At 43.3% G+C, this 24,387-nt stretch overlaps 1 protein-coding gene across 5 annotated transcripts in view; it reads right to left on the reverse strand.

The window, feature by feature from the left end:
* Positions 1-24,387, reverse strand: part of MYZAP (myocardial zonula adherens protein) — a 93,836-nt gene that overhangs the window by 46,785 nt on the left and 22,664 nt on the right. For all 5 annotated transcript variants that reach the window (XR_010121035.1, XM_055278381.2, XM_055278380.2 and 2 more), the window contains 7 exons: positions 20,638-20,793; positions 17,130-17,222; positions 12,951-13,064; positions 9,026-9,178; positions 6,316-6,441; positions 5,135-5,263; positions 883-962 (listed from right to left, as the gene is read on the reverse strand). Coding sequence is in view for 4 of the 5 variants with exons in the window: in XM_055278381.2 (XP_055134356.2) it covers positions 883-962; positions 5,135-5,263; positions 6,316-6,441; positions 9,026-9,178; positions 12,951-13,064; positions 17,130-17,222; positions 20,638-20,793 (851 nt within the window). In the remaining variant the exon portion in view is untranslated. The remainder of the gene's footprint in view (positions 1-882; positions 963-5,134; positions 5,264-6,315; positions 6,442-9,025; positions 9,179-12,950; positions 13,065-17,129; positions 17,223-20,637; positions 20,794-24,387) is intronic.

Here is a 24,387-nt window from a genome sequence, read left to right on the forward strand (position 1 = left end):
ACATTGCTTGGACTCTTCAGTTCTCTGGGGCCGCTGGGGCTGGGCACCAGAGGAAAGGTCTGGTGGTCTAGTTCCCGTGCCCCATCTCTGCCTCAGCACTATGTTAATGACTAGCAAGCCTCCTATAACTTTGAAAACTCTGAAATTGCAAATGAGGAAGGAAAAAATGGGTATTTTTTCAGCACATACTATTTGGCAGGCAGCAAGCCCAACAGTTCTCTTAACAATAGCAACCTAGTGAGATGGGCACTGTTATCACCGTCATACCCATCTCCACCGTTTAAAGATGAATTTCCATGTGGCACAAGCATGACTCAGAGAGGTTAAATCACTTGCCCAAAACACTCAAATCATCTCAACCTTGTTTTCCTTCACTAGAGACCCCTGAATGGCCTCTCTGCATTTTGATTTCTAGAAGAGACAGCGTACTATTCCGTGTTTTTCGTGTAGGGCTTTATATACTCACTGCCATAGGATAATGCAAGGTTTTACTAAGCAAAGTTTGGAAACAAAGAAAGATGTTTTAAAACTGGTTTCCAAAAGCAAATGGTATTAGTCACAGTTGATGAGTTTTCTCATCAACAAGGTGTATCCTGTGGAGTTCAAGGCGATGGAGAACATTAATAGACTGAACTTTTGCACTTGTGAAAGTATTTGACGTGTTCCACTACACTAACAACCAGCCATGATCCGCAAGATGTGGCTGGAGGCTTCCAAAGAAACTTGTTCCATATTGGAAACTCTCAGCCCAATGTTATGTATGCTTAAGTCTGTAATAAGGGACAACCACACAGATGAAAATGCAAGGGTCAAATGAGGTCATAAAAACACAGCGTGTCCACAACCTAAATCCATTACAAGACCAAAGGCATTACATCTCACCTTTCCTTGTCAGAATCAGTTAACTCCCCAGACATTTCTGTTTCATGTTCTAGGAGTTGAAGTTGTAGTTGATGACGTTCCTAAAACAAACAGAAACTGATATTTTAATCAATGGATCCCAAGTTCGACAGAGAATGTCTATTTAGCAATTCTAGCACTAGGGAGTCCAAGTCTACATGATAGCCCCTAGGTTTTACACACTTGCTCAGCAAAGTCCAAACAAGGCTCAAAACTACCAAGTCTGTTGTTGTGTATTTATAGATATATTTATGGGTCAGAGACAAACATCCCAAATAAAACCATTCGAGATTCATTTTCCAAAGTATTCCATCAGCCCAGGCACAGTGAAAATTTATAGCTCCAAATAATGATAATCAATACTTTAAATTGGTGGCTTGTGATACTGCAAAATTCTTTATTATTTTCTGAATCATCAAGAAAAGAGGCTCTGGAATTCTGGCAATATCCTATATTCTAACCTGTGGTGTTTACACAGGTGTATTCACTTGTAAAAATATGTTGTGATCAGAAAAATGGCCCTCCAAAGATGTCCATGTCCTGATTCCTGAATCCTATGTGTTATCTTACATGGAGAAAGGAACTCTGCAGATGTGATTAAGTTAAGGATCTTAAAATGGGGAGATCCTGGGTTATCCAGTTGGGCCCTTCTAAGGAGGAGGCAGCAGGGTTAGAATCAGAGGGAAGGAGCCTGGAAGATGCTCTGCTACTGCCTCTGAAGCTGCAGGAGGGGGCCACAAGCTGAGGAGTACAGGTGGCCTCCAGAAGTTAGAGAAGGCAGGGAAGTGCATTCCCTTCTAGAGTTTCCAAAAGGAATCCAGCACTGCCAATACCGGGATTTTAGGACTTCTGACCTCCAGGAATGTAACATAATATATTTGTGTTGTTTTAAGCCACTAACCTTGTGGAAATTTGCTATGGTAGCAATAGGAAACATACGTGCACCAAGCTGTGCACTTTGTACACTTTGCTATATATATGTATATTTAGAGGTTTGCCCAAAAAAGGAGTCTGGAATCATTTCTTTGGACAAAGCTGAAAAATGTTCATAAAAACATGGTTCCCGTCCTGAAATTGCACTAAAAATACATTACAGATGTTAGCGTTAACAAATTTCCTTAAAATGGAAGTTTATCAAATCCCGCTCACTAACTGGGAGATTATTTTACTTTAGGTCCTTCTCTAAGAACTAATGTTCCTCATCTTTATGTTCAGAAATTCCACCCAGCAAACTCTTACTAGCTACATAGATTCCAAACCTCTTTTCTACCAAATTATTAAAAGCAAATCTTTGAAAATTTAACTGCCACAACTTCTGAAGCTGTAAGCAGTGGTATATCAAGAGGTAGGCCAAAGGGGTGGGGAAGCAGTCCACCTTGAGCAGGAAGAATATATTATCTCTGAAATATTTTAAATAACAAAGGTAGATCAACTTTGACTGGGGTTTTGTTACTGTTTTTAAATCTCTACAGCAAATGCACATTCTTACGGCCTGGCCTGAGCAGAACATTCCTCCTGCCACTATGTGGTTGGAAGTTTTACATTAAGCCCTGAAATAACAGTGATAAAAGCTTTCACAAGTGAATGCCTCCCTCCAAAAAAAAAAGAAAGAAAAAGGCTGTCATAAAGTAGAGCAAGTTCTAACTTACAGCACACTTTTAAAATTTGTTTTAAATTGAGGTACAATAAATCTTAAGTGCACACTGCACAATTATTTCTTACATTTGTAAACACCTGTGAAACCACTGCCCAGATTAAGGCATAGACTATTTTCTGTTCCCCAGAAGGGTGCCTGGTAGAGAACACTCCTTAAAAGATTTTTACTGATCAGAAAAAAAGGTGTTTGAAATACAGTGCTCAACAAGAGAAACAGTAAACTAAGGTATATGGCAGAGAAGCCATTCAAAAGCACATGGTTTGTGCTTGAGCAAAATCCAAAACTGACAGCAGGATACGTACACTGCCACAGCCCTGCCTAGGGACATGCCGTTCACGTAGTGTGAGACAAGGATTTGGCCAGATTCCTGCTCTCAAAGATTTATCCCTGAAAAGGAAACAGCGTAAATTGGCCTATCTAATCTCAGTTCAATAAATAGAGCATTTCTCTAGCCTAAATGGAAAGGAAGATTTAGAGAAAGGACAATAAATTTCCAATCACTAAAGAAGAAGCCAACACCACTTGGGGAAGGTTTTGTGTTTCCTAAATGCTGGCAGGGAGGGCTGGCCTTACCAGCTTCCTGGCTCTACCTGTTCACCCCACATGAGGGTTCCATATGAAAATCAGTTGTGAACGACAAGAAACTTTCAGAACCTCAAGAGTACAATGAAGATAAGCATAACATGGGTTGAGCTAAAGACAACCTCACTCTGAGGGCAGACACCCAGGCAACCTCGTAACAAAGTAAAAATCATAGCCACAAATGATTGAACCCTTACTATAAACGAGGAACCATGCTTAGCACTTGGCGTGGATTTTTCTCATTTATTGCCCACAAAAGCCCTAAGAATAAGAAGTTACCATTATCAGCATTTTATAGAAGTAGAGACTGAGTTTGGAAAAATCAAGTAACTGCAAAAAAACTAGAAAGAGACACAAGATTCAAACCCCCAGGCTGTCTGATTCTAAAGCCTATGTTCGTAACTACCACCTGTGGTCTCTCTGTATGATGGCATCTCCCTAGACCATCCCGCTATGCTGCCTGCTCACCTTGCTTCTTTATGCTGCAGGAAAACCTGCCGCCCAGAGAGACAGCATCTGAGTTAACTGGCATCTTCTGCTGTTATAGGAGGTCAGTAATGTGGGAGGAAGCTCACCCAAGTTCTTTTTTTTTTTTTTTTTTTTTGAGATGGAGTTTCACTCTTGTTGCCCAGGCTGAAGTGCAATGGCACGATCTTGGCTCACTGCAACCTCCACCTCTCAGGTTCAAGCAATTCTACTGCCTCAGCCTCTTGAGTAGCTGGGATTATAGGCAAGCCACCACACCAGGCTAATTTTTTATATTTTTAGCAGAGATGGGGTTTCACCATGTTGGCCAGGCTGGTTTCGAACTAGTTCACCCAATTCTAGAAAGCCCTCTTGTTGCCCAAACTTCACCACCACCCGCTCTGGTCAATACGAATGTTAGTCCTGACTAAGCCAATCATCTACTCTTCAATAAAAGATGGAATTCTGTTTTCCCAGGGAGTAGAAGTGAGATTGTAATTGACTCTTTAGTTTGCCCAAGTCTCTCCCAAGTAAAAAGCTAAAGAGCTAAAAAGAAGCACCCAGTGAGCTCTGAAGCTCCAGAGAACTGAATTTAATGCAGTTCCCATAGCGGTGACACCTCACCTTGTGAGGGGACAGTAGAGGGGCTTATGCTGCAAACACCTGAGGTAAAGCGACCTCTTCTCAGCATCGCATGAAGCCTGATAGTGACCTTGCTCTCACTGTCCCTCCTCTGCCTCCATCATCAGACTGGAGATTCTCGGCATCCCGAATGAGTCACAGGGTGCTAATAATGTCAGGGTCTTGGCAGGTCACTGCTCTCTGCAAACTCATATGCAGCCAGGGAGCCACCAGAAATCAGCCACAGCCTTGGCCCTGAACTCCTGGGTCCAGAAGTCAGCCGTCACCTGCTAAAGGTCACCCATCCTTTCTCTTCCTTCTCTTCCTTCCTTTCCTCTTTCGTTTCTCCCACCACTTCCTCCCTTTCCTCCACTTCCTACTTAATTCCTGGCTGCTTCTCTTTCTCTAGACAGGCTTCATTATCCTAGCTGAGCTCCCGCCTTCCTCAGGTCCCCTCACCCCACTCATCAGCCTGCTTACGACACCTAGAGAAATGGGGCCTCCCCACTCCCTCAAGTCCCCAGCGTGTCAAGGAAAAGCCAACCCTTGAGACACAAGCCCCAGAAACAACAGGGTTGCTGTGTTGATGTAACACCTAAATAGGGCTTGGTAATTCAGTGGATAAACTAAGTTTATGCCTGGGGCACCAGCAAAGCCAGGCTGCTAAAATATTAATTTTTCTAAAGAATCTCACAAGTAATATTTTTAAAAGCATTAAAATAGTTACCATGGGAAAAATGAGAACTTTGTTGGACTTTCTTATACTTTATTTTATAGCTTTGTCTTTTTTTTTTTTAATCACAAATTTGGGAGGTGAGAGGAATCCATATCCAGGGCTTCTCGTATCTCAGATGGACCTGCAGGGAAAAGTTTGGGCAAGTGGGCAATAGGCCCAACGCTGTGTCCTACCTTTTCCATGCGCTCAATCAGCCTGTCCAGCTCCCCGATCCTCTGGTCTTTCTCCTCTAGGCTGATCTCTGCCGCTTGCATCTTTTTATTGGCTTCTTCAATTGCTTTCAGAAAACTATTGGTTTCTTCCTGCAAAAGAAATATACTCTCCTAAGTACAGGCATGGAGTACCGAGGCTACTCACCGGGATCCAAGCAGCTCTGGCCTTGCTAGATCATGATTTCTCTTTAAAACATGACCTTGGAACCTGAAAGTGTCTCACAGATCATGAACTCAACCTCATGGTTCTGGTTCTCACCTATGAATAAAGATGTATCGTGTGGCTGGTTAATGGGCCTCACTACTTTTTTTTTTCTATTTTTTCCCTTGAGTTTTTATAGCCAAAAGGTGTAAAAGAGGCCTACAAATGTTTGATAACATTGAGTAGGTGCTCAGAATGTCATTGTATTAACCGGAAGTGTTAAGGGAATTAGAACCAGATCTGGAATTGAATGCAGAATTCCCAGATCCTTCTCCCATAATGCAATGCATCAGCTCATTACTAACAAGAAAATCTTGTCAATCATCAGAACATGTATTAAGCCTCTAAGGACACAGATGAACCAGACATGGAGTCCCTGCCTTCAGGAACTTATAATCTCCTGGAAAAGACAAGATGTGAGATGCACAGCCCCACTCTAATGGCAGGTATAAAAGAATTCCACAGTAAAAGCAGAGAGAGAGTGAGCTTCCTAAGGACAGCTAATACTTTTGGCTCCATGACCAGGAGAAACTGCATGCATGGAGAGGGTGGCATTTAAGGTTTTTAGGGAGCTTAGGCAAGAGCAAGGACAGGGAAGGAGGAAATTTCAGGTAGAGAGAAGCAAATGGAGGGAGGGAGGGCACAGCTGTGGGCAAGCCCAGGGTTTGCTTAGATGCTGGCAAATTGTCAGATGAGCTAGAAAAAGGTGTGTATTTAGAGACAGAGACAAGGGGCTATTCTGAGCAGGGACAGGGATGAATAAAGGCAGAGGGGAAGAGGGGAGGGGAGTGAATGAGCAGAAGAATAATTCCTTGATCCCTTACCCACGGCCGAGTCCACTAACCCACCTCTAAGAATAAACACTACTACGTAAACATCACCAATAATAATGAACCAACAACTCCCTGTTAGTTAACATCGGCAGCTACAACACACACACCAGAAGAGCCTCCTTCTCGGCACTGTGCTTCCTCTGTTCTTCCTGCAGCTTCTCTTCATACTGGCTGTACAGCTTCTTGGTCATCTCTCGCATCACCTCGGCATTGGCTTCTTGGGACGATTCCACCTACAAAGAGACTCATTTCAGAATGACAGCTTTTGCAGGGCCCAGGAGAATTGGCAGCTTCCAGTCTGTGCATTTCATGTGGGGACTCACAGAGGCAGTGAGCCCATCCACTGGGTTCTGCAGCAGAGCGACGCAGCAGGACCTAACAGGGAAAGGGAGGAAGAGAGGTGAGCAGAGCCACAGAAAAATAAAAAGTGGCATTTCACATGAATTTTGGGGGCATTCTCAGGACAAAGGTATGCTCCACATGAGTGACTTTTTCAAAAGGTAGAAACATTTCTCTAAGCAATCTCATCAGTTGCATTGGCCAAGGCAATTTCTAGGTAAGACCAGCTAAGCTCAAAGGAGAAATCTGGACTCACCCTTTCCACACCTTTGTCCTTTCCTAAACGTTGCTTTTGGAAACATTCCAACCTAGCGTGGGGAACACTAAGCTGGCACCCCTAGTGCTGAAGCAGGCCTGGCTTAGGAGGTGAGAAAAAGTCAGTGGAGTTGCAGGTGGGCAGGGCTTAGGTTGGTGGTGGCTGGTGCTTCCTGTTTGCCAGGCCACGTCCTCACACACAGACTTCCTGCTATTGATTTTATGCTGCAGAAGGTTTGCGGTCATCCCCTCCTTCCAGGTTATTGCCTATTGCAGAGAGCTGAGTTTGCTGCATACCTAAACTCTGGAAAAGGGAGGCATTCTTCAAACTCAATAGGTTACATGATGTTTATTTCCAAGACGTGACAGGTCTCTCTTGACACCCTTGACTTCTCCCTTCTCATCAGTGGGCAAGTGTTGGCACCATGAAGTCCCAAAGTGGAAAATCCTGAGCAGAGCTTATGACCAGCTGAGAGAGACCCTGTGTGCTGTGAGCTCCATTTGCAGTGCACGCACAGCTTGCTGGAAGGGCTCTGTCCCTGGAGGCCCATTCACTCTGCATCCAGGTCATGTAACATACCCTGAGTTCCTGAAGCTTTTTTTTTTTTTTTTCAATTTGGGGAGTAAAATATGAGGAGTAGGAAAAACCTGTTTAACTCCACTGTCAGGATGAAAACAAGCATCAGTCTCTTAAACAGGCAACTGTGGGCTGGAGTTAAAGCCCTGGACTCCAGGGAAGCAGCCAGATTGCCAAGCAGCCTAATGATGTCCCCAGATGCCTGGTGACAGGCCACCTCTGGAACCAAAACGACTGAACAGGACACTCACATAGAGTAGACACTCAATAAATATTTGTGGAATGAATGATTGAATAAATCCCCTAAGCTGAAAAAAAAATACTTAAATCAGCAATTTCAGGCTTTTTTAGTAATATAAACTTTTTTCACCCCCAAAGTAACTCTTACTGAGAAAGGCAATATATAGAAAAGAAGAACTGCCCTATTAGAAGTGAACATAGAGAGGAGATGATCTGTTCCATGTCTGTGGCAGGTCAGGTGAACTGGCAGCAGATCCCCAGGGCGGCAATACAGAGACTGGGCGGCGGACTGGCAGCCCCTCCTCCCCACCCAGCCCACCCCTGTGAAGGGGCCCACACTTCCCAGTTTGTCTCCCTAACTAAATTACCAATGGTACGAACTTTCACTCCCTCACATATTCTGCTTTGAGCAATAAACTATGTGGATACGCTACCCATAAGATAGCCTAAGTCTCTGCAGAGCAAAATTTTCAAACCACAGACTTACATAAAAAGGAATTCATCCAAGATACAATTTATTAAGTGCCCTCCAGGAGCCATTCATGGATCTGCTCCTGTCACTGGGTAAGAAGTCTATCCAGGGTTTAAATTTGGGAGGGCCACTAATGCCTCTAGGGCATTAGAAGTCCAGCTAAGGAATGCTCCCAGCCTAGGGGGCCAAATGGGACATTCCCCAGTGCCCCTAGTCACCCACCAATTTTCTTCTTGAGAAAATTGTACTTGGGGTACAGCCCAAGTACCAGCTAATTGTGTGCCCCTCAGCTCTTTATTGTCAAGCCAAACAGAAAGGCCTTGAGACCTCAAAGAAAATCTATACAGTGAAGAGAGAGATCTCCAAGGCTTCTGACATCCCAGATCTGTGGGCATCCCAAGCGTCTTCTCAGTAACATAACAACAGCACCACGGTAAGTGTCTAAAGAGCCCTTGAGGCCACCGGAGGCCAAGAAAGGCATGCCCAATGGGGCATTTACGGAGCAGCCCCAATCTGGGCCTAGCATGGTGGCTTATGCCTATAATCCCAGCACTTTGGGAGGCCAAGGCAGGTGGATCACCTGAGGTCAGGAGTTCGAGACCAGCCTGGCCAACATGGTGAAACCCCTTCTGTATTAAAAATACAAAAATTAGCTGGGTATGGTGTCACATGCCTGTAATTCCAGCTACTCAGGAGGCTGAGACACAAGAATTGCTTGAACCCGGGAGGCGGAGGTTGCAGTGAGCCATGATTGCGCCACTGCACTCCAGCCTGGGTGACAGAGCGAGACTCTGTCTCAAAAAAAAAAAAAAAAAAAATCCAATGAAGAAGAGAATGGAGAAAAGGAAATGGAAAGGTGAAGACGGGAAGAGAAAAGGGAGAAGTGAAGAGGAGAAAGGTTCATAGAAAATAAATCTAGGCTTTCATACTCCACCTTCATTTTCAGCAGCTGGTTTTCAACTTGTGCTACCTCCAACTGCCTCTGCTTTTCCCTCAGCTTGTCCATGGATGCTTCATACGTCTGCTGCAGATTTCTGATTTGATCCTTAATGTTGCTGTTTTCTAAAGTCACATCCACAAGGGTTTTCTGTGAGGATAAAAATAAAAACAAAACCAGATCGGGTGGCGTGAAAACACATGGGCTGCGCCATGCGCTGGGGCATCCCCTTATCATTAACCACTGGGGTAGCTGTCCTAGGCTACAGCAGCTGCCAGTCTGGGACCCTGTGTTATGAGGGACTGCGGGTCTCCCACGGTGGCCAAGAGGTCTGCCCCTGTAGCTTGGCGGGACTGAAAGCCTCTCCCATACCATCCCATAGCTGCTGTCAACACCACTTGCCACTGCTTAGGATGGATGGAAATGGATTAAAATGAAGTCCTCCCAAGGAAAAGTGTTATAATACATCATTTCACATGGGAAAAAAAACAGATTTGAAAATAGTAAATATAGTACAATCCCATTTTGAAAAATATGTATAAGCATTGGTTCAAATATATGGGGGGAAAAGACTAGGAGGAAATCCGAATGATAGTTTTCACTATGTGATAGGGCTATGGATATCTATTTTCTTATTTATTTTTTCTGTATTTTCCAAATTGCCACAATGAAATCAGAAAACAAAATATGAGCTTTATAGAATAGAAATATTCCTCTTTTTATTCTTTTTCTTTTTTGTTGTTGTTTTTGAGACAGATCCTCACTCTGTCGCCCAGACTGGAGTGCAGTGGCCCGATCTCGGCTCACTGCAACCTCCGCCTCCCAGGTTCAAGCGATTCTCCTGCCTCAGCCTCCCAGGTAGCTGGGACTACAGGTGCCTGCCACCACACCTGGCTAATTTTTGTATTTTTAGTGGAGATAGGGTTTCACCATATTGGCCAGGCTGGTCTCGAACTCCTGACCTTGTGATCCACCTGATTCGGCCTCCCAAAGTGCTGGGATTCCAGGCGTGAGCCACCACGCCCGGCCTCCTGTTTTTCTTAAAAGAGCTATCCCTCTGCGCTTCTAGACTGCCTGCCAGGATAGTGACAACATGACTGAGAATACTCGCATACCTGCAAACATTTCACCTTCCTCCCTTAGGCAGAGAAGGGAAGTAATAAAGAAGTACTAAGGAACAGAATTTGGTAATGCAGACAAGTGATTTTTGCTCCAGGCCACACTGAAGCAAGGATGTTTAAATCAATAGTGTTGGCCATGCGTGATGGCTCATGACTGTAATCCCAGCACTTTGGGAGGCCGAAGTGGGAGGAGCACCTGAGCCTGGAGTTCAAGACTAGCCTGGGCAACTACAAAAAAAATTTAAAAACCAGCTAGACATAGTTGTGTGTACCTGTAGTCCCAGCTCCCCAGGAGGCTGAGGCATGAGTATCACTTGAGCCTAGGAGGTTGAGGCTGTAGTGAACTATGATCACACTGCTGCACTCCAGCCTGGACAACAGAGAAAGACCCCATCTCTAAAAATATAATAAAAAAGAAAAAAAAAAATGGTGTTGCTATTTACTGCTTTGGTTTCTACTTGGTTAACTCTCCTTAGAGATAAATGGCCTCCACAGAATCCCTGCCGTTGGAAAGGTATCTTCTACTATGTCCTCAGTCATCTACAACTTCACATTAGAAGATGTGAAAACCCTGGTGTTGGGCACTGTTTCTAACGCCTCTGTGCTCTTATCTAGATGATCAGTCTCTGAAGCTTCTTCAATTCCTCAGCCTCTACTTTGGACAATATAAGCCTTTCACTCCTAAACCTACTTGAATCAAGAAAAAGAATTTCTGAAGGAGGTGATTAGATACTAAAGGAAATACTGAAGCCATTTGGAAGCATGGAGGCACAGAACATTTGAGCTTCAAGGGGCTTTAGAAACCACCTAGGCCAGCCACCCACTCCCCCAGCCCCACTGGCTTCACAGATTCTACTCTTGTATCCATACAAAAACCTACACTCTGGCCCAAGAGACCAGTATTCTTCCAATACTGGCTCTGTCACTAGGTAGGCATCTTGCTCATGTCATTTTTCTCTGTTGGCCTCAGTTTATTGATTCATAAAACAAAGGGATTAGAGATCCTCTCAGTCCTTTCTAGCTCTGACATTCTATGGAATCAAACCAAGGGTCTGGTCTCCCTGTCAGTAATAATGAAAGTGGATAGAGTGGGCCAGTGGAAGAGGCTGGGATCTTGCATAAGGAAGAAGCCAGCTCTCTTCAGACTCGGTCCACCAGGTACCCGAGTGGTCCTCAGCATCAGTGCCTAACACCATGCATCAGCCCTCTTCCTCTAGCAGGTTGAGTTTCCTGCTGTGACATGGCTTCTCCTTCTCCTTCTCCTCCTCCTCCCCCTGCACCTCCCCTCCCCCTCCCCTTCCCCTCCCCCTCCCTCTCCCTCTCTCTTTGTCTCTCTCTTTCTCTTTCTCTGAGCGGTTTTAGCTATAAGGCTCCTTTGGCTGTCCAGGACTAAGAGTCTGCACGATAACTAGGAACCAGTCAAGGTGCCTGGGTCAGAGCTGGCCCAGCTCAAACAGCTGACCTCTGCAGTAAATGCCAGAGTGTTGGCCAGATGGCAAAGCAGAAGAATTGCCAGAAAATACTGGCAAATATATTTTTTTTCTGGGAAGAAAAACCAGAGATGTAGTACAAATACCAACTACGTCTGAACTCAGGTGAGATAAAGCCCTTGCTGGTGGGCTGGGAATGAGACGGCGTCCAAAAGGGGAGGAAGGGAGCCTTGGCAAGCCCCCCCGACCACAGGAGGAAGGAAAACAAGGGCTACTGAGCAAACTAGACCCAGTGGGGCTTGGCCTGAGGCCAGGGGAAAGCTGGCATACACTCAAGAGAGCCAGGAAAAGGGTGGGACTCAGAGGCCCCACCAGAAATGGGCATCGCAGACAAATCCAAACACGAGGCCACCCGGACCCACTCCAGGACAGTGGCCGAGACTTGCTGTTGTCATTGCTGCCATACCAACTGTTATCAGAGAATTAGGGGAAGTGGAGAATCCCAACATGAAAATGTATTTATCTAATAAATTACTTATATAGAACCAGAAAGGATTTGAAATAGCTTTTGGAACTTTTGAGAGGAGGGTAAAAAGATAAGAGCCAAATAAATTTGGAGGAGAGGTAAAAACTATTGTTCATATATTTGGAAATGAAGACCAAGGGAAGCTATTTCAAATACATATAATGCTTTGTTTTGAACATATTCAAGTGAATTTGCATGTTAGGGGACTTGTAAGAGTAAGAATGGGAAGCACTTGAATGGTTAGCTCCTAGTAAATCAAATCAACCAAGAAAACAATCCCTCAAAGTGAGATAACAACATACATTTTCACAAATAGAAGATACTGGGTCTTTCTGGTTCCCTGTCTGCTACTACAAGATGTGGAATATCCACGATTCTTTCTGATACAAAATAATTTCTAATTATAAAAAAGTGTTTACAGGCCTTTTTTATATTGCTTGCCATGAAGGAGTACAGATTGTCTTTGGTGAAGTCTGTGTTATTCTGTGATTAGGTGGCACTTCCTGTGGCACTGGGGCTGGAGGAAGAGGGCTGATGTGCAGGGTTAGGCACTGATGCTGAGGACCACTCGGGTATATGGTGGAGCAAGTGACATCTCTCACACTAAACTCAGGGTCTAAATTCCCTTTTCAGTGAGAGCAAAAACAAAGCCTTAGAGTCTCAGCTTGGAAATGCTTCCTTCAGTTTCCTTCACTGTCTTCTGGGCACAGTCTTCACAGTGGTTCTGCTTAAAGAATTCTGAATGATGAGATGAGGATGTTCTGTGACTTATTTTTCTACAAAGGCACAGGCCCCACTCTTGATTAAGCTGGGTTGCCCTGTCACAGCAGTAAGCAGATGAGTACCTGCAGGCCAATGGAATCCGACGCCAAGGCTGAGTTCATGGCATTAAAACTATCCAGGGCAGACGACTGGGTTTGGATGTGATTCTCCAGATACTCCTGCTGAGCATGGGAAACCTGGACAGATTGAGGAGACAGTCACACAAAATCAATCCCTACACGTTCATGACAATCTTCAGCTAGGCTGGAACTTTCTTCTGTTAGAAGCCACATCTACTTCAACAATATCTAAAGTAAAGCTTTAAATTAAAAGTCAACATCTGCATGACCCAGAGAGAAGGGCAAGAATCATCTTCCTTTGGATAGTGTTTACACACAGACCCTCGCTTAGCCCTCTCAACAACACTGTGCAGGAGTCAGAACCTTGTCCTCTGCAAGGAAGAAAACAATCAGAGAGGTTATGTGATTTGCTCACTGTCAAACAGCTCAGAAGTGGCACTCCTAGAACTAGAACCCAGTTGAAATAACTTCTGCAACCACCTTGCTCTTTGAGGTCACCATGGAGAGAATACGCTTTGGTCTCACTCAATTCTCAAGAGTTGTTTTTGTAATCCCACCACTTTGGGAGGCCAAGGCAGTCGGATCACCTGAGGTCAAGAGTTCGAGACCAGCCTGGCCAACGTGGTGAAACTCCATCTCTACTAAAAATACAAAAATTAGCCAGGCATGGTGGCGCACGCTTGTAATCCCAGCTTCATGGAAGGCTGAGGCAGGCAAATCGCTTGAACCCGGGAGGCTGAGGTTGCAGTGAGCCAAGGTTGCAGTGAGCCAAGGTTGCAGTGAGCTGAGATGGCGCCATTGCACTCCAGCCTGGGTGACAACAATGAAACTCTGTCTCATTAAAACAAACAAACAAAAAATGAGTTGTTTTGTTGCTGCTGTTGTTGCTGCTGTCTTTGTTGGGTGTGTGTGTTTAACATGTCTGAGTCAGAAGCCAGTCTTGACCTAGATATTGGCAAGAGGCTAGATACAATTAGGACTGAGGATAGAAGTCCCCAGGAAGCCCCCCATGTGGCCTCTGGGAGCAGCAGAAAGCAGCCCCAGCACAGCAGAGCAGGAGGTGCACTCTGGGGAGTGGAGACAAAATCGAAGCAGCAAGCCAGGCCCAGGAGCATGTGGCAGCTTTGTGTTCAGCAGTGTGTTTCAATAGCAATAATTTAGCAATCTTAATCTGGCTGCAGTAGGTAGGATGGCATGGAGAAGGAGGAGACCTGTAGGCAGAGAGACATGGTTTCTGGGACAATTCTAGCATGAGAAAATGAGGATGTGTAGGAGATGGTGATGGAAAGCAAGGAGGAGAGTCTTGTTTATGCATCTATTGCAAATCCAATTCTTTGGCTTTAATGACAGTCGTTGGTGTCTGACAGTCATGGCAGAATGACTTTCCATAAGCAGGTGAGAATTTCACAAATATCCTCCCACATGCCAGTGGGAATGGGCTGGGTAGATATGTTTATGTAGCCCCACTCCTATAATCAAGAAAGGGGGAAGGGAGACACATTTACATAGCCCCACTCCTATAATCAAGGTAGTAGGTGTTACTTAAGCACTCAATCTCACAGCCCAGCCATAAATTGAACTCTAATGCATGACTGTTGTAACTGCCCTTCTTTCCCACAGATATTAATTCTCATGGAAGGTATGTCATATAGACAGGGACTTTTATCTTTGGGATTATTAATAACAAATTTTTTTAAATGTCCACAAGCTTTAGCTTGGCTAAACTAGAGGAAGGTTATTTTTCTTAAATTTTTGAGTAGGTAATACACTCACATGGTGCAAACATTTAAAAAGTATAAAGTTACTTTATATTTTTATAAAAAGTTACCACCATGCTCAGTTACCACCCTGCCCATCCCTGCCTCCCAATTAGAAACAGTTGTTAGTTATTTTCTGCATTATCCTTTTAGTAACTTTTTGTGCACACACAGAACAATCCTAATATGTTTATCTTCTCTTCCTGTTTTATACAAATGGTAGCAAAATTTTCCTACATATTTTCTTGCATCTTGCTTTTTTTCACCATCTACATCTTTCTGTATCTCCCCTTCAAGGGCTTACTTGCTTTTTTGTTTTTTGTTTTTTTAAACTGCATATATTCTATTGTAGAGATATATAATTTATCTCACTTTCCCCCTTTTTTTTTTTTTTTTTAAACAGGATCTCACTCTGTCACCCAGACTGGAGTGCAATGGCACAATCTCAGCTCACTGCAACCTGTGCCTCCCAGGCTCAAGTGGTTCTCCTGCCTCAGCCTACTGAGTAGCTAGGATTACAGGCCTGCACCACCATACCCGGCTAATTTTTGTATTTTTAGTAGAGACAGGATTTCACCACATTGGCCAGGCTGGTCTCGAACTCCTGACCTCAAATGATCCACCTGCCTCGGCCTCCCAAAGTGCTGGGATTATAAGCGTGAGCCACCGTGCCTGGCCACTTTCCCCTTCTTGATAGACATTTAGGTTTCCATTTGTTTTACTATTATAAACAATGCTGCAATAATTAAGTCTATCCTTATGTCTTTCCTCATATGTGAGAGTCTATCTGTAGAATAAATGCTAGGAATAGAATTGCTGGGTCAAAGGATCTAAGATCTGTAATTTTGATCGATAATGCTGAATTGTTCTCTGTAAGAGTAATAGCAAATTGCATTTTCATCAGCAACCCCCTTGTTTGCCCACAGGCCTGTGAACAATGTCCTGACCCACTCTTGCACTTTGGTGGGTCTAATAGGTAAAAATTATATCATGGGATGGTTTTAACCTGCATTTCTCTTACGATGAGGTGAGAAAGAGCATCCTGTCATACACAAAAGAGCTCTCCATCTTTCCTTTAGTATACATTACCTGTTACAAATCTTTCGCCTATTTTTATGAGTTGTAGCCTTTTCTTCTTGATTCGTGGCGGATCTTTCAATATTCAGAAAATGAGCCTATTATCTATGATATGAAGGACAAATAATTTTTCCTAGTCATTTGACTTTGACATTTTTACCAGCAGGAGTTTCTCATTTTAAAGTTGTCAAAGTTACCAGTCTTTCTTTTCATGGTTTTGGGATTTTATATCATAATAAGAAAAGGCATTCCCTTACCCCAAGGGTATAAATGAATTCACACATATTTTTCTTCTGGCACTTTTGGGTTTTATTTTTCACATTTAAATCTTTGACACATTTGGAATTTAGCCAGGTATAAGACTTCCAACAGCACATAAGTTTTCCCAATAGCACATATTGACTAGTCCATTTTCCTTCCTTTTTTGAGATGCTACATTTATCATGTATAGGGGTACATTTCTGGAGTACTTTTTATTGATGTTTGTCTATTTATGTGCCACTACAATACTGTTTCATTGTCTGAGGCTTTTTCACTTTCTTTCAACATTTAATAAGGCTACTCCCTCTCATTGCTCTTTTTTCCCATTATTTTCCCAATCTTTTTATTTATTTTCTATATAAACCTTAGAATCACCTACTCCACTTATAAAAAACAAAATCTGTTGGTCTTTTTATTGTGTCACATTAAATTGGTACAGTAATGTGGATCTTATGATGCTGAATCTTCCTTTCTAAGCACACGGTGTTTCTTTCTGCTGATTATAGTTGACTCCTAGGTATGTAGTATTTTTCTGTTGATGATATTTTGGGAATTTTTTGTATATTGAAATCTCTTTGTATATTATATATTAATTTTATATCCTCTGTGTGTGTGCGTATAACATTTTACACCCTGCTACAAATAACAAATTCTTTATTTATTTGTAGTAGTTTTTCTTTCATCATTTCATGTTCACTTGAGCTTTCCAGGTATACAATCATATAGTTTGTAAACAGTGATAGTTTTACATCTACCTATGCCATTTTTAAACCTATATGTTTATTTCTTTTGTTTGGCTAGTATGTCAAGAACAATGTTAAATAAGAATAGTGATAGCTGGCGTCCTTGTTTTGCTCCTGACTTTGGTGAGAATGCTTTGAATATGAATAAGATTATTCTTACCATAAAAATTTCCCTTTAGGTAATAAATTTCATTCTGTGATAAAATTTTCTCAGTTTATTTAAAATACAATTCTATTGATAAAGAACACGAGATACTCTAATATCTTTAGGCACTAGCCGCTGAGGGACCACTCTGAGCTCTGCCATGCCTCCCTATCTCCAAGCAACTGAGATAATGACTTACTGATAGCTCCTGGGTGAGCTGTCGAATCTTCCGTCTCATCTCATCATAGTCTCCATACATTCGCTTTCTCACCTTTTCCAAAGTGGCTCTCACCTGTAGCCCACAAAGATAGTAGTTAGAGATCAAGCCACAACATCTTCATACAAGATTTCTAAAACTTTTAAGAAACTCTAAAGAAAGAAGGACCCCAGCTGGGCACGGTGGCTCAAGCCTGTAATCCCAGCACTTTGGGAGGTCGAGGCAGGTGCATCACAAGGTCAGGAGATCGAGACCACCCTGGCTGACATGGTGAAACCCCATCTCTACTAAAAATACAAAAAATTAGCCAGGCGTGGTGGTGGGCACCTGTAGTCCCAGCTACTTGGGAGGCTGAGGCAGGAGAATTACGTGAACCCGGGAGGCGGAGCTTGCAGTGAGCCAAGATCATGCCACTGCACTCCAGCCTGGGCGACAGAGCAAGACTCCATCTCAAAAAACAAAAAAAAAAAAAAAAGAAAGAAAAAGAAAGAAGGACCCCACATAAAAATAATCTTAAGAACAAGACAGGAAATTAAGGGAGAAGGTCACCCCCAACAACTAGTTAGAAACTAGTTAGGAATTATCCAAATAATTTATATATATATATATAATTTTATTATGTATACATTTTATATACATAATAAAATATATAGGCATATATTAATATAGAATATATTAATATATGCTAATATATATTAATTACATAAAATTATATATAATTACACATAACTATCATAATAAATATTAATTAGCCAAATTAACTCTGAAGTTTGTTGAAATTCACCTATCACCCTCAAATGACATTTGGGCAGTTTTGCCCTTTTCCCATCACGTGTTTTTACAAGTAGAATGTGTTTTAACACTCATGGCTAAGAGGACCAAAGAAACCAAAAAGCAACCTCTAACTGTCCCTCTATCTGCTCTGACTGCCAAAGAGCAACTAAATATCTGGAATGGAAGGAAGTAAAATATGAACCCTGGGGAGCCCATAAATTTGAAAGTCAGTTCCTCAGTAATCACCAATAACATGCAAGGCGGTAAATATAACAAAAGTTCAAGTGATCCCCAAAACCCTTGTTTACACAAACGCTGTTCAAGTTTCTCTACAGTACTACTTTCAGAGGGCTAGCAGGACCTTAAAAACTTTAAAAACACAACAAAAGACCTTACAAACAGTCCCTGTCTCCTCCCTTCTTCTGGTGTCCCTAGGATGGGGAAAGTACTCAGGAATCCTCAGATAGGGCAGGAAGCCTCAAGGGAGTTTTCCCCAGCACACTCCAGAATTTCTGTTTCAGGAAGGGCCTAAAGATAGCAGTTTGGTTAGAATGTAAGTGTTTAAGACATAGTATTGGAAGGCTTAATTTTGAAGCACATTGTTTTAAGTTAGACAGCATGTTTATTAGGGGTTACCGGATACTGGTGGAGATTTGGGGGAAGGGAGAGTCAAGACCCCCAGACTTCCCCATATGAATTCTAAAAATAGAGTCTACTTTCTTGCCATGAAGTACAAACATTTTGGGAAAATGAGGTTAAAAGTACAACTTTGCATTCTAGGCAGGCAGAACGGCTTTCATGTGTGGCCCTGAGCTGGCTCTTGTGCTGCTCCCAGTGGTGAGTGGGTGGAATCTTGAGCTGCGTGTCCCTCCCAAAGGCAAATACTGCAACGACCAGGCCAGGGATGGAACTGAAGCCACCTATGGCAGGAGGGACCTGAAAGTTAGTTTTAAGTTGCAGATCACAGTGGAGGGTGGTAATTCCAGGTCACGTGACTTTGGCACATGTCATCCACGGCTCAGGATTAGCCAACATCTCCTCCTGTCTTTGTATTGAGCAATTTGGGACTCTGGACTCTGTTTGGAAGGTTACTAAGGGAGGAGCCATGCCTCTGGAGCATTTAAATGAGGAAGGTCTATGTATTTCCTTGAGGAAAAAAAATACAAGAAAGTTAAAATGTCTGAGCTATTCTTAACAGGAAACTCAGGAATTGAATATTCTGAATGGTTAAAAATTATGTCTGGAGGCCGGGCACAGTGGCTTACACCTGTAATCCCAGAACTTTGGGAAACTGAGGTGGGAGGTTCACTTGAGTCCAGGAGTTTCAGACCAGCCAGGGCATCATGGCAAAACCCCAACTCTACAAAAAATTATCTGAGGGGTGGCGTGCACCTGCAGTCCCAGATGCTTGGGAAGCTGAGGCAGGAGGATCACTTGAGGCTGGGGAGGTAGAGGCTGCAATGAGCTGTGATTGTGCCACCGCAGTGAGCTGTGATTGTGCCACTGCACTCCAGCCTGGATGACAGAGTGAGACCCTGTTTCAAAAATATACAATAAAATAAAATTTAAAAATTATGTTTGAAAGGTGGGATAACTAGGAGTTTGAGGTTGGTGGCTGTCATATACATTATGTATATGCGTGTTAATTTTTCTGGCTTTTCCTCATATTTTCTGCTAAGCATTTATTATTTTTTAAATTCAACAAGAAATGTTACTTTTAAAAACTCACACGAAAGCGAAGACATCGTGAGTTTGCATCTTATCTGAAAATCCACACAATAAAATGGGGCTCACAGAGCTGTGTTTTTAACCTTAGGTATCAAAGCCCAGCCAACCCCCACAATCTCAACATGCGGACTGAAGCCTGCACAGAGCAAAAGTGACTTGCTGGGCCAGACACAGAGCTGGAGCTCGAAGCAAGGTCTGTGAGCTCACAGGCCTGGCTTGACTCCCTGGCCCCACACTGCTTCTTACAAGCACTTTCTAAGCCACGGGTCTGTAATGTGAGCCCATCAGTGTCAGAGCAGCCCATCTCCTCTTCCATATAAGCTGGGTGGTTTGGTCAAGAGGGGAATCAGTTAATCTAGGGGAACACAAGATGGAATGAAAAGAAATGGAGAGAGAGAGAAGAAGAAAATACTCCAAAATGTTAACAATTGCTCTGGTTGAATGGTGAGATTATGAGTGATTTTCTTCATACATGTTTGTATTTCCCAAATTTTCTCAAAAGAACATGTAATTTAAAAGATAGGAAATAAACTATTAAATACAAGGAAATGGCATTGATTGGCTTGGTTGGACAAAGTCTATTGTGGTTGACTTCCTAGCATTTGTTTCAACCCAACTGATTGATCTGAATCAGCCACAGTCTTCCTATTCTTCTTGCCCGGGATGAATTTGGGACTGATAAGTGTAATATAGAAAACCCACTCAAGAGCCTCCAAACCCTACACAGAAGGAGGAAACCATCTGCTCTCATGAGTATACTTACCTAGTAACATCCATCCAGCAGAAGCTCAACCTTTCCTTCCTTGCAGATTTACATCTGTACTTTAACATTACCATGAAGATACACAGAAACATTTCCAGCCAAAATGATAACACTAAGAATTCTTTCAAAATGCCTTATTACATTCACTTCAATGCTTCCAACTCCATCCTCTTGCATGCTACAAAAAGAATACAGATGGGGGGCAAAAACTCTTAAATGGCTCACATCTTTGATGTAGTTCATCTCTTCTTTCAGCTGACTGGTGGACCACCCATACACCACCATTTCTTTCTGCTGATTTTGATCTGATCTTCGCACCACACCATAAACAACACCCTGAGGAAGTTTCCTGGTAGGTTCTCCATTGCTCAAGTCGAGATGCTAAAAGAAAGTAGGAAAAGAGAAAAAGAAGAATGACTCTTTAGGCCTCATGCAAACAGTTGTAATAATGGGCCCACTGTGTATGATTATGCAAATCGTGCCCAGCACTCATTGCCTGGCAGTGGAGATGGAGGGAGCAAAAATCCCACCTGGTCTCTGTTCGCCAAGGTGATTTAGCATAGGCTTGGGCTGCATTTACCCCGGAGGAAGAGCACCCTTTGCTAATGTCTATAAGGGCCTGCCCACTCATCTAGGAGTAATTCCCACAAAGATACCAGATGGACTTGCGTTGTCCTAGTAAGAAGAACAAGCATTTGAAACCTCATGCTCTTAATAATGCTGTCTTTCCCCTTATCCCAGTTTCTCCATATGACTTCAACCTCATCACTAAATACAATGCACAAAGTTGAGGCTGGTGGTCAACTAGTAGCCAAACTGTCCTCTGAGGGTAAGGCTGGTCCTGGGGCCAAGTTCTGAGAAAAGGGGGTAGTGTTAGTACATAACTTGTTGTGACCATTCATGAAATATTTCTGAAAAGCCAGGAAGAGGTGGTGTGACTTCAGCCCAAAAGGATCCTCCCAGTCCTGTTGGCTGGTTCTTAATTCTTTCAGTTAAAGTTTTGGTCATTGCTGAAATGCAAATACCCTTGAGAAACAGTAACATGTCCAAGCCTTAACACGCTTTTATAGAATGAAGGCTTAGCAAGCAGGAAAGGGGGAAATTAAGATTTGTTGAGCACCTACTATAGGCTAGAAATATTCCTAAGCACATTTAATGTTCACAACCACTCTATGACACAGCAATTGTCCTTTCTGTCCTTTCCACTTCATAGCTGAGAAAACTGAAGTTCAGAGAGGTTAGGCAACTTGCTTATGGACACACACCTACATTTAAGCCTGGCTCTGTTATTCTGTCTGACATTAGGCGCCTCCCCATACTGCAGGCTATGTTTAGATACAGGGGGACAGAGTAGGGGCCTCCACAACACGGAAGGGACAGAAGTAAGAAAAAATCCAAGATCAAGGACTGAGACTTCAGACAAACTGGCCTTCTCCCAGTTTTCCCTGGGGCTGACCCAGGTACCTCGACAATCCCACAGCACAGAAACCCAAATTCCATAAGGGTAATTCTGCTGTCCTGCTAACTTTTCAACTGCCTTTACAAAGAGATTCTTGCCATGTATACACACACACACGCACACACACACACACACACACACAAACAAAACAAAACAAAACAAAACAAAAACACTTTTTTTTTGAGATGGAGTTTCACTCTGTCACCCAGGCTGGAATGTAGTGGCGTGATCTTGGCTCACTGCAACCTCCACCTCCCGGGTTCAAGTGATTCTCCTGCCTCAGTCTTCCAAGTAGCTGGAATTACAAGTGTATACCACCACATGGGCTAATTTTTTTGTTTGTTTGTTTTTGAGACAGAGTCTCACTCTGTCGCCAGGTTGGAGTGCAGTGGCGCAATCTCGGCTCACTGCAACCTCCACCTCCCAGATTCAACCAATTATCCTACCTCAGCCTCCTGAGTAGCTGGGACTAGAAGCACGCCACCACGCCCAACTAATTTTTGTATTTTCAGTAGAGACGGGGTTTCATCATGTTGGCCAGGATGGTCTCGATCTCTTGACCTTGTGATCCGCCCACCTCGGCCCCCCAAAGTGCTGGGATCACAGGCGTGAGCCACTGCGCCCAGCCAATTTTTGTATTTTTAGTACAGACAAGGTTTCACCATCTTGGCCAGATTGGTCTCAAATTCCTGACCTCAAGTGATCTGCCTGCTTTGGCCTCCCCAAGTGGTGGGATTACAAGCATGAGCCACCTTGCCTGGCCCACAAAATATTTTTTAACACACAAAACTTTAATTTGCATTTGAAAATCATTCATTGTGGCAGAACAGTAAGTACTTTATGATCCCATTCATTCAAAGTTTGCAAAATCAAAGAAAGGTCTACAAAGCTATGTGATGACGATTAACCTTACAGGTCTCTAAGGAAGGAACCGTGGGTGGGGTAGGGGCGCCAGAGATCAGGACGACTTTTGCCTTTTTCTTTATACCTTTCTATATTGCTTGTTTTTTGTTTTGTTTTGCTTTGTTTCAATGTAAGCTTTTTAAAAAGTAAGAAAATACTACAACCATTGCTTCTTGTCCTTCTTCCCACACTTGGGAAGAGATGGGATGCAAGGGGCTGTGATTCCTTGTACTTGCTTCTGGTAAATGCTTTCCCCTGAGTCCCTTACAGCTGGGTGCCAAAGGCACTGATGTTATCCTTACATTTGTGCTTAAGTTTGGGTAACTGAGCTGTTAAATGGTTTGCAGCAGAGTCACAAGCTGGCATTAAGTTATCCCCAATTTACTGGACATATAACCAGGAAGAGGAAAAGCTCTAATGAAACGCCCCAAATACCAGGAAACAAAAGCAAGATCTTTCAGTCACGGACCCCACCCAGTTACTAAAAAACAAGCCGATGACAACACAAGGCTTTGGTGAAATGCATTTCTGCAAAGCAAAGGCTTTCAGAGGTGGACTGGCTTGCAGGAAAACTCAGGTGGCCGGACACAGAGGATCCTGCCCCTGGCCCAGGCAGGGAGATGAGGCTGCCACGGAGTGGGGAAAACACAAGCAATGCCAGGAACAATGAGGTCTGTGGAACACTCCCGAGTGGCCCAGGTCTCAAAGTTGTACACGCAGAAAGAGATCAAGATACACTGAGTGAAAAATCGTAAATTTCAAATTTTCATTTTTTGTTTTAAGACTGTGTGTTTGTGTATGTAAAACATCTAGAAGGATGGAATCCAGATCCCTAACGACAGTTTCCTCAGGAAAATGAGATTTCACTTTTTCCTTTATGTTCTTTTGTAGACTTCGAATGTTTTTTGGCAAAAAGAAAAAAGCATTATGTTTGAATTGATCATTTGTGTAAATGTCAGGGTCTAAATAAAAGGCCCCCAGGAAGGGCATGGCCCCAGGACTCTACCCGCTGGGGAGCAGGGCCATCATCACTGGCCACGCCAGGGCAGAGGACTCCTGAGGCAGCCCAGGGAGCTGATGGTCCCTGACAGGAAAAGTGAAGAAGAAAGTTACTGAAGAAAGAGGAGGGGGAAGAAATTTGTTGTCAGGTGATTTTATTATATATAATATATAGAAAAAGATATGTTTTCTTTAATCCTCACAATGACCCTACTGTGTAAATAGTATGACTTCTCTTATTCCAGGGTAACAGCCTGCAAGTGCCTGCCTATGTCTTTCCAAAATGGAGTTCTTTTTTCACTACAATGCTACAGTCAGGAGAGGAACTGGAACTCACGTCTCCATGTAGCATCCCAGGGTCTCCAGCTGTAGGAAGCCAAGAGCCTGCCTTCAGGTCCCAGGGCCATTTGGAAGAGGCAGGCCCAGGATGGGGGACTCTTTCCACTTCCCCCACCCATCCCCAACCCCACACCTGCCTCACTGCCTCCCTTCTGTTCTTTTAAGAGCCAGTCTCCTTCTTGTTTCAAGGTAGTCACATGTGCTATTCCCTCGATCTGCACTGCTGGGCTGAAATGTCGCTTCCTCAAGAATCAAGAACGCCTTCCCTGACCCTT

Source organism: Symphalangus syndactylus, chromosome 5 (assembly GCF_028878055.3).
Source record: "Symphalangus syndactylus isolate Jambi chromosome 5, NHGRI_mSymSyn1-v2.1_pri, whole genome shotgun sequence".
NCBI lineage: Eukaryota > Metazoa > Chordata > Mammalia > Primates > Hylobatidae > Symphalangus > Symphalangus syndactylus.